Raw genomic sequence first — 15,757 nt, forward strand, 5'->3', positions numbered from 1 at the left:
GCAAAAAGGTACTTCTCAGTTTAATCATTAAATGTCAGACTAACACCTTATCACTGCATTGCTAAGAACCTATACAAATAGATTTGAGAAAAACTTCAGTCACAAAATAAGTTGCTGCCGGAGAGGCTATAACCAAAAGACTTTTATCTGCTAGAAACATTTCAACAGGTTTTACAGGGCTGCTTCCAGACATATTTTGCTTAATTCAAATGTTAAGCAGATTACACACAATTTCTTTTAAAGATAAATACTGAACATTATCTAAACAAGCCAGACTCTAAAATCTAGTTCAATCTTACGGTGGCATATAAGCAAGAGAAAACTAAATGTAACTCTAGAAATACACCTTATAAAAACACAGGCTGTGCGAACAAATTCAGTGTTCAAACCCGCCTCAATCAAAGCAAAATAACCCAAGTTGGGGAAATAAGTTACCTGTACCAAAAAAAATTCAGCCATCAATTTCATCTCACTGAATTTGAGAGAATGGACACTGGGAAAAACCTCTCTCAGTGCTCAGTGTGCCAAAAAAGTTTCATCAGTAAATATTATCTCATTGAGCATATGAGAATCCACACTGGGGAAAAACCTTATCAGTGCTCTGAATGCCAAAAAAGGTTTTGTAACAAACAAAGTCTTTCTCGACATGTATTAACCCACTCTATAGAAAAACCATACCAGTGCTCTGAATGCCAGAAATGTTTCAGTTTAAAAAGTAGGCTCACACATCACATACGAATACACACTGGGGAAAAACCTTATCAGTGCTCTGAATGCCAAAAAAGGTTTAGTGACAAAGCGAGTCTATATCGACATGCATTAACCCACTCTTTGGAAAAACCTTACCAGTGTGCTGAATGCCAAAAAAGTTTCAGCCGTAAATCTTATCTCACTGAACATATGAGAATCCACTCTGGGGAAAAACCTTACCAGTGCCCTGAATGCCAGAAATGTCTCAGTGACCAAAACAGTCTCACTCGGCATATAAGAACCCACACTGGGGATAAACCTTATCAGTGCACGGATTGCCAGAAATGTTTCATTGAGAAAAGAAGTCTCACTCTTCATATAAGAACCCACACTGGGGAGAAACCTTTTCAGTGCTCTGAATGCCCAAAAGATTTCAAACTTCAATCACTTCTAACTGCACATGTGAGATTCCACACTGGGGAAAAACCTTATCAGTGCTCTGAATGCCAGAAATGTTTCAGTTTAAAACGTACTCTCACACGGCATACAAAGATCCACGCTGGGGTAAAGATCCACGCTGGGGTAAAACGTTATCAGTGCTCTGAATGCCAGAAATGTTTCATTGACAAAAACAGTCTCACTCTTCATGTAAGAACCCACACTGGGGAGAAACCTTTTCAGTGCTCTGAATGCCAGAAATGTTTCATTCACAAAAACAGTCTCACTTTTCATGTAAGAACCCACACTGGGGAGAAACCTTTTCAGTGCTCTGAATGCCCAAAACATTTCAAACTTAAATCACTTCTAACTGCACATGTGAGATTCCACAGTGGGGAAAAACCTTATCAGTGCTCTGAATGCCAGAAATGTTTCAGTTTAAAACATACTCTCACACGGCATACAAAGATCCACACTGGGGAAAAACCTTATCAGTGCTCTGAATGCCAGAAATGTTTCATTGACAAAAGAAGTCTTTCTCAACATGCAATAACCCACACTGGGGAAAAACCTTATCAGTGCTCTGAATGTCAGAAATGTTTCAGAGACAAACTCGGTCTCACTCAGCATATAAGAACCCACACTGGGGAAAAACCTTATCAGTGCTCTGAATGTCAGAAATGTTTCAGAGGCAAACTCAGTCTCACTCAGCATATAAGAACCCACACTGGGGAAAAACCTTATCAGTGCTCTGAATGTCAGAAATGTTTCAGAGACAAACTCAGTCTCACTCAGCATATAAGAACCCACACTGGGGAAAAACCTTATCAGTGCTCTGAATGTCAGAAATGTTTCATATACAAACTCAGTCTCACTCAGCATATAAGAACCCACACTGGGGAAAAACCTTATCAGTGCTCTGAATGCGACAAATGTTTCATTGAAAAAAGCCATCTCACTCAGCATATAAGAACCCACACTGGGGAAAAACCTTATCAGTGCTCTGAATGCCAAAAATGTTTCTGCCATAAAAACAGTCTCGATAATCACATAAGAACCCACACTGGGGAAAAACCTTATCGGTGCTCTGAATGCCACAAATGTTTCAGTGAAAAAATCCGTCTCACTCACCATATAAGAACCCACACTGGGGAAAAACCTTATAGGTGCTCTGAATGCCAGATATGTTTCAGTGTAAAAGGCAGACTCACTCAGCATATAAGAACCCACACTGGGGAAAAACCTTAACAATGCTCCGAATGCCAAATATTTTTCAGCCTTAAATGTAATCTCACTAAACATATGAGAATCCACACTGGGGAAGAAAATTATCAGTGCTCTAAATGTCAGAAAAGATTCAGAGGAAGAGATAATTTCAAGCGCCATAAGAAAACACACCAAAATATTTTAGTGCTCTGAATGCCAGAAAAGCATCAATTTAAAACACAATCTCACTACATGAGCAGACGCACACAGGGAAAAAACATTACCAATGCTGTGAATACTAGAAATTCCTATTTGATAAGCACAGCCTCACTAACCATAAGCGATTCTCCATACTGATGAAAAACCTTATGAGTGTTCTGAATGCCAGAAAAGCTGCAGAGAAAAACGCTATCTCACCATGAGAAACTCCACACTGGAGATAATCTTTAGGCCAAAAAAGCTTGTATCTGAAAGACAGAATCTGAAAGAAACACGTTAGTGTTAGATTCCTTACCTTAGAATTACCCCCAGGTGTCAGACTGGATCCGGAAAGTTTTTCGTCAGCAGTACCCCTGCACGTCGGTAGGCCTCGTCTGCAGTTCCGTGTCCGTCGTCGGCGTCGTGATCGCCGGAATGATGTCGCTGGAGTACTTAGACGCCACCCTCGCGTATTGACGTCAGTTCTTCTTTTTTCCGCGCCAGCTAGCGCAGATCCGGGAAAAGCACGTACCTTTAGTCATTTTTTTACTAACATTTTGGACATTTTTGTCTATCTTTTTCGAGTCGAGTCGACTCCTGGTGCCAGTAGGCAGCCCTTCTGTCCCTAAAATTAATAATTATACAGTCTCCCTCGATAGACTTTTTCCGTGGCCCAATCCAATCCACGCGCCTTGCAAACAAAATTTCAGTAGATACCTTAGGGGGAAAAGGCCTGTTGTAATTAAGGCAATGGATACATTTGTTCTTAAGCTCCATATACTCCTCCCTTCTACCCTGGCTCAATGGTGGGACCCCCCGCAAGAACCACACATACGGTGTGGATACCAGGGGAAGATCTATAGGCGGTAACCCATTTGTTGATGGAACATGAGAAATATTATTGTTCGCTTGGCGTTGTTCAATTATAGCCCTGCTCCCATCTTCTATCAATGCCCTTCCACTCAACACAATGTGGTTAGTCACTGCAATATCATTAGATGAGATGAAGTAGGATTAGAACAGGGGCACTGATATCAGCTGCATTACTCGTAGGTAGAGGGGTAGAGGGAATTTCAGATTCATTAGTTTGCTTAGATAATCTCTTTTGTTTTTCTGTTATCCCTTTATCCCGGTTCCCACCCCGTGCCTGAGCCGAAGCAAGCGATAATTAGAGACTTGCAAGCCTGTTTTCTATCAAGTTAAGTCTGTCATAAATGGGGAGACATGTCTTTTTAAAAATGTGTTCAAGTTTGGTCCAAAAGTCCAATCCCAACTCAGCGGGAAACACAACACCAGGACTCAATATCGATGTGGGCTCTTCCGTGATGGGCTGGCATGTAGCAGGACTAGGCAGAGTTGGTGGTAGGCAGTATATGATGGTCTCAACATCGTGGCCATGAATTCCAACACTGGCACTAACACCCTCGCAATCCCAACCCAGCCCCTGATCACGGACACTAGGGAAGGACCCTCACTCACCCTCCCTGCCTACTCCAGCTTTCCCGCCCTAAAGGAGCCGCAGGTCGCTGATCTTCTCCTACAGATGAAGTCAGGATCTCCTCTATATCCATGTCCCCCGCACATCTTACACTCAATCCCAAAAGCGATAACTGGAGTTCTGACCTCCTTATTAAATAAGGCTATCAGCCTGGGCAAATTTCCTTCAACTTGGAAAAAAGCCTGCATCCGCCCGATTCTCAAGAAAGAAACGCTTAATCCCACAGAATCCAAACACTATCGGCCCATATCCTGCCTACCTCTACCAGCTAAAATCCTCGAGAAAGCTATGAATCTAGAATTAATGACTTTTTTAACGCATAACAACCTTCTAGATTCTACACAACATGGCTTTCGAGCGTGCCATTCAACTGAGTCAGCACTCATTATGGCAACGGAGGACATTAGGAAGACGATGGATGACGGTGGAAGAACGGCCCTTATACTACTCGACTTAACCACGGCGTTCGACACCGTCAACCATTCGGTTTTATTGAGTCGATTGGAAAAACTGGGCATTTCAGATGCCGCTTTGGCCCTACTAGCATCATTTCTAACTGGCAGAATCCAACAAGTACATTGGGATGGACTCATCTGAGGAATTTACTCTCCCTGGAGGTGTCCCGCAAGGGTCGGCATTATCACCAACTCTATTTAATCTGTATGTAACACCTTTGGCCGACCTAATAAAATCCCATGGTTTAAAATTAGTGTCTTACGCCGACGACACGCAAATTATTGTGTCTGTCTCTGAATCTATTGAAGCTACTGCAGGGCGTTTCAGAGACTGCCTTCTCGACGTGAAAAATTGGATGAGTCAAAATTTTCTCAAACTAAATACAGAGAAGACCGAAGTTATAGAATTCGGTCAGAAGCCTTTGATCTGGAGTCACTTATGGTGGCCCCCGGAAGCTGGCTCTTGCCCGACTCCAGCTGAGAAGGTCAGAAACCTCGGGTTTCTGCTGGACAAAAACCTCTCCTGCACGTCACAAGTTAATCAAGTCACCTCAGCATGCTTCCATGGTCTTTGGTCTCCGGAGGAAAGGTTGCTTCACATTAACCTTCTAGAGTTGCGGGCAATACGTCTAGCTCTCAAGGCCTTCCTCCCTTCCCTTCGCGGTCGGTTCAGGTCCTGACGGACAACACGACCGCGATGTGGTACATCAATAAGCAGGGAGGAGTGGGGTCGCAGTGTCTCTGCAGAGAGGCTCTGCGTCTCTGGTCCTGGGTTAAGAACCATTAGATTTGTCTGATGGCAAATCACCTGGCCGGAGTACTGAACGTGCGTGCAGACAGTCTCAGTCGGCAGTTCTCGACCGACCACGAGTGGAGGCTTCATCCAGAGGTAGTTTGTTACATTTTTCAGATGTGGGGGACTCCTCAGGTGGACCTGTTCGCTACTCTCGAGAATGCTCACTGCCCATCATTCTGCAGTCTCCAGTTTCTGATACAGGGAGCCTTGGGGGACGCGTTTCAGTTGAGTTGGGACTCAAAACTACTTTACGCGTTTCCTCCCATACCCTTGATTCCTCGGGTTCTGAGGAAGATTCGCCAAGACCGGGCCCAAGTCATATTGGTCGCCCCGGATTGGCCAAGAAGGGTGTGGTACACAAATCTTCTCCGCCTCTCCTCTTGCTCGCCGCTCCGTCTCCCTCTCAGGGCAGATCTACTCTCTCAGATGAAGGGGCAGGTTCTACACCCCCACCTCCAGACCTTACACCTTCATGCCTGGAGATTGAATGGGGCAACCTATATTCCTTTTCTCTCCCACCTAATGTGGTGGATGTCATCTTATCAGCCAGGCGTGACTCCACCAAGTCTATCTACTCTTATAGGTGGTCCAAATTTGTTTCCTGGTGTGGAGAGAGATCTATTGACCCCTTGAGGGCTTGTTTTGTCCAACATACTTCAGTTTGCTCTTTATTTGGCCCAGCAGGGCTTTGCTGTTTCAACTGTAAAAGTTTATTTATCGGCCTTGTCGGCATTCCTTTGTTTGCCGGACCAGCCGTCTTTATTTAAATCACCTATTGTGTTACGTTTTATAAAAGTTCTGACTAACAAATTCCCTCCTACTCCATTTATTGTGCCTCAATGGGACTTGAATCTTGTTTTGACCTATTTGATGGGTTCACCTTTTGAACCATTACACAGGTGTCCCATGAGGCTTCTGTCTTTTAAGACTGTTTTTTTTGTAGCAATCACCTCGGCAAGGAGGGTAAGTGAGTTTCAAGCTCTTAGTTCTAGGCCCCCATTCTTGACTATTCACGCTGAACGAATGGTACTCAGGACCAGGGCTGCTTTTCTGCCTAAGGTGGTAACTCCCTTCCATCTAGGACAGTCCATTACCCTTCCTACCTTCTATCCTCCCCCTCACCCTTCCAAGGAGGAGGAGAGACTACACCGTCTGGACCCTAAGAGGGCGGTGAGCTTTTATCTCGATAGGACTAAAGACTATCGTGTGGATGACCAGCTCTTTGTTGGTTTTGCTGGCTGCAAGAAAGGAAGGGCACGCTATCAAGATGGATTATCCTGTGCATTAAGATATGCTACGCTCTTGCTGGTAAGGAACCTCCAGAAGGCATAAGAGCTCACTCTACTAGAGCAAAGTCATCAACATCTGCTTTGTCTAGAGGTGTACCTGTTGAGGACATTAGTTGGGCGGCAACTTGGACCTCCCTCCACACTTTTACGAAGCATTACTGCTTGGATGCTGAGGTGAGGAGGGACGGCCACTTTGCTCGCTCTGTCCTGCAGGATTTTCTGGTATAAGAGAGTGGACGCCCTCCTCCGGGAGTGGGGACTGGTGTGGGACTCTATTCACAAGGTGAGGAATCCACTGGCAGATGTATCTATCAGAAGAACAAGTTACTTACCTTCGGTAACGCTTTTTCTGGTAGATACAGTTTCTGCCTGTGGATTCCTCACTGACCCACCCGCCTCCCCGTTGTCCACTCTTCTGTACCTGAGTTACTGTAATGTAAATATTTTTTATTGTCAAAGGAAATGTTTTATTTCAATTGCTTTCCTGCATTGGTTTCACACTGTTTGTGTTATCTTGACATTTGTGTACTGTGTATTCTGTGTATATATCTACTGTCATCGCTCCGCCCGTGTGCCTCGAAAGCACGGAAAAAGGGCGGAACTGATGTCATCACGCCGGCGTGGGCCTATTATGGTGTCGGTGACGTCAGCGGAGTCACGCGCGATGCCGTGCCTCTGTGACGTCGTCCACGTCGGCGCGAAGCTACAAAAAGAATTTCCGGATGTTGCTGACGCAAGGGGATATTCACAAGGTGAGGAATCCACAGGCAGATACTGTATCTACCAGAAAAAGTGTTACCGAAGGTAAGTAACTTGTTCTTTGAGTAGTTTCCGGAATCTCATGAGGTCTGTGCACGCTCTAGCTTCCAGAGTTAAGGAGTTCCATAATTTTGGGCCTAGGGTGGCGAATCTTGACCCTCCAGCGCGTTTTAGCCTGAAGGGGGGTATGGCCAGAAGGTGCAGATGGGCAGATGGCAGGTTGCGAGTGGGAATGTATCTGTTGATCAAATTATCGATGAATTTAGGATTTTTATTATTCAAGGATTTGAAAATGATACATCCCACTTTGAAGGCGCATCTCTGGGTTATAGGGAGCCAGTGTAGCTTCTTTAGCAGTGGGGTGGTGTGTTGGCTCCTATTTGCTTGAAGGACCAGCCTGGCCGCCTGATTTTGAACCATTTGAAGGCGGTTGATGAGGTAGGTCGGGATGTCGAAATAAAGGGAGTTGGCGTAGTCGATGTGGGATATTACCATCGCATGGACTGCCTGAATCTATGCTTCCTGGCTAAGGAATCTACTATTTTTTCTTATTTTTCTTAGCTGGAAACAGCAAGTAGAGACCACAGCTCCAATTTGTTTGTTCATGGTAAGATCGCTGTTGATTATTACCCCCAGGGTTTTAGCAGAGGTAGAGGGGGTGGGGGATTGTCCCTGATCTTTAGGCCAAAAAAGGGGGCTCTAGGGGTTCGTTAGGCCACCTGTGAGGATGACTTCCGTTTTGTCCGGATTCAAGCTTAAGGTGATTGCTGTTCATCCAGTCACGGATGAACAGCATTGTTGTCTGGAATTCGTGGACAGTAGTGGGGGAGTTATTGATTGGGAAGATTAACTGAAAATCATCCGCGTAGTTGAAGGTTTGAATTTTTCCTTCCTTAAGTGCATGGATGAGTGGGAGAAGGTATAGATTGAATAAGTGGGGTGATAGGGAGGAGCCCTGGGGGACATTGCATGTATTTTTAATCTTGGAGGTTGTGAAGTTTCCCAGACGGACCGCTTGGTAGCGGTTGTATAGGAAGGAGCTTATCCATTTGAGGGCTAGTCCTTGGATTCCAGCCCATGACCCGATCGACCAAGGTGTTGTGGTCGACCGTGTCAAACGCGGCGGAGAGATCCAGAAGCACAAGTGCTTGGGGAGATCCTCCATCCGCTTTTGCTCGTAATTGGTCCAAGACTGATAATATAACTGCTTCTGTAGAGTGTGCAGGGCGGAACCCTGCTTGGTGAGTGTCCAGGTAGTCTGACTCCTCCAAAAAGGCCGACAAGTTTTTGGCTACATGAGCTTCAAGTAGTTTGGCCATGTAAGGGATCAAAGAGATGGGACGGTAATTTGTGAGAGACCCGGGGTCTGCTCCTGGTTTTTTCAGGAGAGGGATGACTGACGCCTCTTCTAAAGTGTTGGGAACATAGTCTTGAGATAGTGAGAGGTTTAATAAGGCCATGGGTGGATCTGGGCAAGCCGTAAAGGCTTCCTTTAGGATCCTCGGGGGGCAGCACTCTTCAGTGGAGCCAGATTTGACCTTCATCATAAGGTCCCTGAAAGCTTCTTGGTCAAAATCAAAGATTTCCACCGGTAAAGAAAACAGAGGCTCCATCAGTGGAAACATGACGATTAGCCCAACTTTAAGCATAGCACTCAACTCCAAAGTGGTGGATTTCCCTGCCTGCAAAGTACGTAATTTCTGAATATTCATTGCGAGCAAGCCCATGAACACCCCTATATGACAGGTGGCTTTATTTAAAATAATAACTGGTTCTTTAATATAGCACTTGATATCAAAGTTTTCCTTTTTTAAGATGGTGATGCTAATGTTAACCAACTTAAAAGTATTCAGTATATCAACCTCGTAAGGATGAAAATCTAAATTGACCTATTCAGCATTTAAACACATGACCTGCAGGTGACACAGATTCATTTTCATGGCTTTAAAGTCCACTTTCCCTCATGTGCTAATTAAACCTACTCCCAGACTGGCCTGTTAAACGTGAAGTGTAACACAAATAGAGGGGCGGACCTGTTCACACTTTACTCTTCTAATAAACAGGCAGAATCAAAGCTTGTGCCTCGCCTATGCTGTCTATATACGTTACTAGGCGTCTGTTCAGGAACTGAAGTGAGGAGTGAATGTTACGACAAATTGTCACTTTGCTCGGGGCAGCAAAATCTTACTGTCACTCCCAGTTCTTGTCAAAACGTTTTTGCACAAAGTATCGGAGAGAAGCTGACTGGGAAAATAAATGTGCACAGTTCACCAGGATTCCGGTCCATTTTGCCTCCAAAAAGGCCTGGATGGCCAGTAAGGAACGTCCGGCGAGTTAGCGGTAAAGAAAGGTCGTCTGGGGTTTACAAATGTGATTCAGCACCACCATCTGCTGGTCGTTTGTTTTTCCTCCGGTTCCTACTTCAAAATGCATCAGAGAGCTTTTTAACAGTCTGTCTATTGAGAAATGTGTTGATTCTTACGGGCACAAAGGCTAGGCTACGGAGCTATTCTCATACTAATCCTGTCCAATTAAAAGGTCTCGTCAGATAAGTGTTACTCAAAATAACGCGAATAGAGTGAGGACTCCATGAGACTCCCACAGATAGCGTAACTGCTTGACATTAAACCATCCTCCTCTGACTAAAAAAGAATCGAGCATTGGTAAAAATAATAAATCGGTCCTTGGAAAGCTGGTGCGATATTTATTTATTTTATATTTTGAAAGCATATTCCACTGAATAAAAAAGAAGAAAAGAAAACGCAGTGCCTGCTAAAGTGTCAGCCTTATGTTTGCAATAATAAAAAAATTTAAAACAAGCTCTTGGCATTGCGGAGGGGGGAGGAGAAATGTGAGACGCGGCCTGGCGGCCGTGAAAGTGAAAATACCGCTGGCCGGCCGTGGGCAGTGAATAATTAGGGGAGGAGAAATGCCTGAGGCCGAGCGCACGCTGGGGGAAGCTTCAGATGTCTTTGATGTGGACGCGCTTTCTGCTTGACTACTCCACAGGCACTGTACGAAATCCACCGATGGTTTAGCCCTGGTTTAGCCCCTATATCTCTCGCCAGCAATGCGCAAGCGCATTGGCAGGCGAGACCTAAAAAGGAGTTGTTATATACTAAACCTCCAGAAACGTTTTATTAACTAGTTATAAAGTCTTCTTTTTTTTAATAGAAATTATTTCACATTGTTACTGGATCTGCATTGCTAAACACTTATAAGGTCCCAAAGGCGAGACCTATTGGCTATGCCAATGCTTGTTATTGATTGAGTACAATGAGCAGCAGCACTTTTGATTAGGTCCTGAAGAAAGCCGCAAACACTTCTTTGAAGGGTTAATAGGCTGAAACATGTTGACCTCCTATTAACACTAACAGTGCATATATTTTTCTACCACAGTGCCCTGTTTTTAATCGTGGCCCAAGGGAGTACAAATAATGGAAACCATATACCCTTTACCAAGTTTTAACTTTCATTCTGCTGCCTCCACTACCCTGAGCTCATTATTGTGGTATTTAGTATACCTTTCTCTATAACAAAACATGCCTGAACTCCTCCCTCTCAGTGAGGGGGTTGTACCCCGTACCGTGACTAGGTATAACTGAGCGAGGAGCTTCCGAATGAGGAAGCATGCCAACTATGGTGGGTGAGGGAAATCTTCCTTTTAAAGGGATATTTCATTTTAGCTAGGTCTTAATTTGCAACAGTAATCCTCATAGACCCAAGGGTTTCTTGATTGTGGTAGAAATACATTTTTACCCCTTCATTGTACGTTTAAGCACATACCATTGCTTGAAATGTTGTGATCAATGTAGGAAAAATACTCTGTGCACTGAGAAAATTTGTTAAAATAACGGAAAGTTGATAATCGCAGTTAATACCTTCTCATACCTGGATTTATCTAGAAGAGAAGTCTGTTAATTCTAGCAGATTTTTGAAACCACAAGGTATAAGAAATTATCTGAAATTATTTAACAAATGTTTGCAAGTATTATTTCTAAAGATAAAGGAAGGACTATATTTGTCTTTTTAAAATGAACCCCAGTGCGTATGACTACAATAACCACCGCTCTCAAATCAAAATTGTGCTTGGTTTAGTGAGAAAGCTAAGTGATCCAGGAGAAACTAGGACTGCGCGTCAGTATTTTTCATAGGAAGCTTTAAGTTAGAGTGAAAACATTTTTTAGAATGCCCCAAAAATTGTGATAAAGATATTTCAATATGTTTGACAAAAAAATAGGTACATTTCATGACAATATTGAAATGGGCAATAAAATAAAACAAACAAATATTTACACCACATGACAAAAATATTAGAGACTAAATTTCAGCAATATAGGAAATACTGAGGTTCACGTATTAATAATCCATTTGGTAAAAGTGGTTGTTTGTGGAGTCAGCACACTACTGTGTCTGTGATTGCTATTGAATAAAGGCATTTTTAATGCACCCCATTTTACTTTCAGATTCACAAATGTCCCCTTGGGTTACTACCTCCTGTTACTCTTTTTCAGCCCACACACGGTTTCAAAGCTTAATATAACATATTCAGAAAGGACACTATTAACATTCCCCTTCCAAATTATGGATTGTTAAATGGGCTTAGTACATTTCAAAAAGGGGTTTAGCATTTGCAAACTTTGTGAATTACTGAACCAGTGGATTTTTGAACAATAAAACCCTTGGTACACGAGGCAATTCTTCTCAATTCCCTCCAAATTAAGTTTGCTGATAATGTTAGTTGAATGATAACCTGTGCACCTACCTATTTAGTGATAGTGTTGCTTCAGATCAAATAATAATCATCACACAAAACTCTTACACAATATTTAAAGACAGAATTTCTGACATCCAGCTTTAATGTTTTGTTAAGTATATTTGCAAATGTTGTTACTTAAACAGGAAAGCATGTAAAGTGGTCTCTGGACATAAATTGGATGTAATCATAATCTTTAGATACATTTTCTGAGTTTTAGGACCAAAGTGTGTCTTCTGGGTTTACTCTAAACCACTATAATAAACATATTCAATGCTTTGAGATTTGATCAGTTTGTACTGGTTTCTATTGCCGACAATAATCTAGATTTAGACCAAGGATCAATTCTATCCATGGCTTTTAAAATCTATTTATCATTGATCTCTTTTAGTGTTATCGCAAATAAAACTGTAATAGAACTGATCTGAGAGAAGGGCTTTCAAGTATTATGCCTAGTCAATTTATTGAACAAACTATGGAGTTAAAATCTGAATAGATTAGATCCACAAGCATTGCCTGACCACTGCATTTTACATCAATAGATTACTAATCAGCACATTTTCTCTAAGTACAATTCACTCATCTTCAGTTTTTCGTGGAGCTCGTGCTGGGTCTGTTTGAGCTCTTTTAAAATGACATTTAAATGTCCAAAAGTTCATGAACTCTAGTTTCAAGCCTGGTCAAACCTTAATGAATGATATACCTAAAGACGCCCTTCTGTGCCTACATTTTATTGTGCACCATGATTCAGAAATGGCATGTTTTTCCTTTCGGAGGTAAAATTCTAAACATATTTATTGTTGTTGCCATCTGAAACATTATCACTAATTGGGAAGATAACAACAAGTGGTCCTGTGATGGTTGCTGGAATGGGAACTGTTTAATCAAAAGGTGGATTGAATTCAAGTTTAGGTGACAATTTTACAAAAGTGTATGGATTTTGTATATATTTAAAATTGCTGATCTCCAAAAAGGCCTAAATCAATTAATTGAATTGAAATTCAAGTTTATCATTGTAATCCTATTGTTGGAAAAGATGTGCTTTTGAACCCCATGAGGCGGTTTCTTTCCAGAAAGCATTCAGGTTGTAATCATGAGTCAAATAATGCTGAGTAGGTTAAAATATTCAAATTGAATTCAAATTACACAATAATTAATTTTGTTTTTCTATATGTAAAAGCATTACATTAATGACATTTCTGTATCCTACCACCTTTCTTTCCTGTTCTTTAGGAACGTTTCTATAGTTGAACTTTAAAGATTGCCCGAAATTAGGAATTGTGCTCTACATAACTTTGCAGTGTTACAGTATGTTGATTTTTATGTACAATTTTTGTCTCTTATGTGTATGGCAACTGATGTTCTGTTTTGCTTTAATAATCAGATTATGTTTATTAGGTTTTACTATTCAATAAAATGTTTCAAACACAACAAATGGTAGTTGATATGTATTTACAACTGTAGCATTTTTATTGTATGGGCACTTTCAAAGGGGCCAAAAAGATAGTCTGCGGGATAACGGAGGACGACATTGGCATCAGCAGGGAGAGGTTTGGGCAGGTGATTGAGGGTATATGTAAGATTGGAAGTAGGGGGAACAAAGCATGTACATTGTGTGGACTGTGACGACTCCTGCAGGTATTGTGAGGGATACTATGCTACCCCGAAAATGAATCCCCTAATGATTATTATCAACAAGCTTTATTCGGTTTTATAAAAGAAAAACATCTTCCAAGTTACAGATTGACAAATATATTTATGTCCAAGTTAATCAGAACACAAGATAAAAATTCATGAATCACAGTACAGAAGTTAATCGCAGCTTGACCTGAACAGCGACCCGTAAAAAGTTAAGCGTATGCAAAACAGTGTCATTAGAGAGGAGTTGTAAAAAGATAAGAGGCGGCTTCACCCTCCTAAAACCCGCTTTTTTGAGAATGGGAATAATAAATATCTTTCTAGGGACAGCAGAAAAACTACAAAACATTAAAAAAGTGCATCATGTCCTGAGGAGACTCACCGTTGCAGCCACAGGGCATGAGGCACAGGCCTCTGTGGGAGCCACGAGGGTGTGCCAAGAGGTAATGGAAGAGGTGGAGCCGAAACCGGGTCAATAGAAAACGATCATGGATGCTTTTAAGCCCTAGAAGATAAGGTTCGGTGGTTGGTGCAGTTTTTAACACAATTTATTTACGCACACTAGGCTTCCACAGCTCATTTCCTCTCTATCACAGCGGCTTATTCTTAGAAAACACTCTTTGACCAGAGAAAGGTCACTCTTACATATGCGCTCAGGGTTAGCAAATAGTTCCTACCTACCCTGGAGAGGCCAACACTTATATACTGGAGCCATCGGATGCGTGAGACACGGTCAAGTGAAAGGCATTCCTGTAAGATGTCTTTGCTAAGTGTATTTTCTTAATTAGCCCAAATATTAAGCCACAAAGCCAGGGGACGGAAAACCAGTAAATCTGAGAGGAACGGGGTGCTTTGTGGGACAGAAAGGGCCCATCGCAGGAAAGAGTTTTCAGCACTTTGCATTGCCCCTACCCCAATGTGGCCCCATATCTCACTCCCATAACTAACCTTTGAGATATATTTGTCTTCATATGTCTTCAAAGGAGCCTCTATTGGCTTCCCTCCCACTCTGCTGGCAAAGTTAAAAACAGCTGCAAAAGCACTGTTTAAACATACAAGTTGCACAATTATGGATGAGGGCGGGTGGCCACTCAAACCATATACTAAACAAGTGGTATAAGAGATGCCACTCGAGCAGTGGTTAGGCCTAGGGCCTAGGGAATCGCTGGGAGCAGTCAGGACAAGCAATGCTGAAGTCGGGAATGGCCCTCGGGCTTCGGCTGCACCAGTGCTGCTTCGGCTGCACTGGTGCAGCTTCTCAGACTTGAGGCGTTGCACCAGTGCAGCATAGAAAAGAAACTTTTTAATAAAAGGATTTAAAACTAATTCAAGATATACATTATCTAAGGAATGTTATAAAAACTCAGATATGGAGAATATTTTTCATTTTCGTCCATTTTTGACCGTTTTGGAGCACTTTGAAGCACTGATGCAGCTTTGGGATTTTTATGGTTATTTTGATCAGAGATGCTCCTAATGTGTTTAAAATTCATGTGGGATGTATCCAAGACACTGCCATCACACCTATATAGTTTTTAAATGATTTTGATGTATTAAAATTTTGACCTCCATAAGGGGGGAAAGGTTGAACTTTTACCCCGCTCGGAGTTCCATGACTTTCGTGACCTTGTCCCCCTGAAATTTAAAATTGCATTTTCAAAGTAATGTGTACAACTATTCATTCTGTGTCATTCATTGTGTGTTTAGCATGCTATTGGGCCACTGTAGCACTTGTTTTTTTTCGTTTTTATGCATTTTTGACCGTTTTTGAACACTTTGATGCTCCAAATGGTCTTTGGACTTAGTCACTTTTTGCTTCATGGAGATTTCAAAAGTGTTAGAAAGTCACTTTGGAGGCACACAGGACAGTGCAAATGCACCTATATAGCAATCAGGACACTCCAATCACACCTATATAGTTTTTAAATGATTTTGATGAATTAAACATTTTGACCTCCATGAGGGGTGGAAAGTTTGAACTTTTACCCCGCTCGGAGTTCCATGACTTCTGTGACCTCGTCCCCCTGAAATTTA

At 42.3% G+C, this 15,757-nt stretch overlaps 1 protein-coding gene across 1 annotated transcript; it reads left to right on the top strand.

Annotated features, from left to right (window-relative positions):
• Positions 1–388: 388 nt before the first annotated feature.
• LOC144805928 (uncharacterized) lies at positions 389–13,553 on the top strand. The gene has a single exon (XM_078672397.1). It carries the CDS (start codon positions 487–489, stop codon positions 2,374–2,376), a length of 1,890 nt encoding a protein of 629 aa, XP_078528523.1. The 5' UTR covers positions 389–486; the 3' UTR covers positions 2,377–13,553.
• Positions 13,554–15,757: the final 2,204 nt, after the last annotated feature.

Source organism: Lissotriton helveticus (assembly GCF_964261635.1).
Source record: "Lissotriton helveticus chromosome 1_1 unlocalized genomic scaffold, aLisHel1.1 SUPER_1_unloc_33, whole genome shotgun sequence".
NCBI classification, from domain to species: Eukaryota; Metazoa; Chordata; class Amphibia; order Caudata; family Salamandridae; genus Lissotriton; species Lissotriton helveticus.

What these genes read in the sequence shown, in the direction of transcription:
- LOC144805928 (XM_078672397.1), top strand. Translation starts at nt 487, where the DNA reads ATGGACACTGGGAAAAACCTCTCTCAGTGCTCAGTGTGCCAAAAAAGT.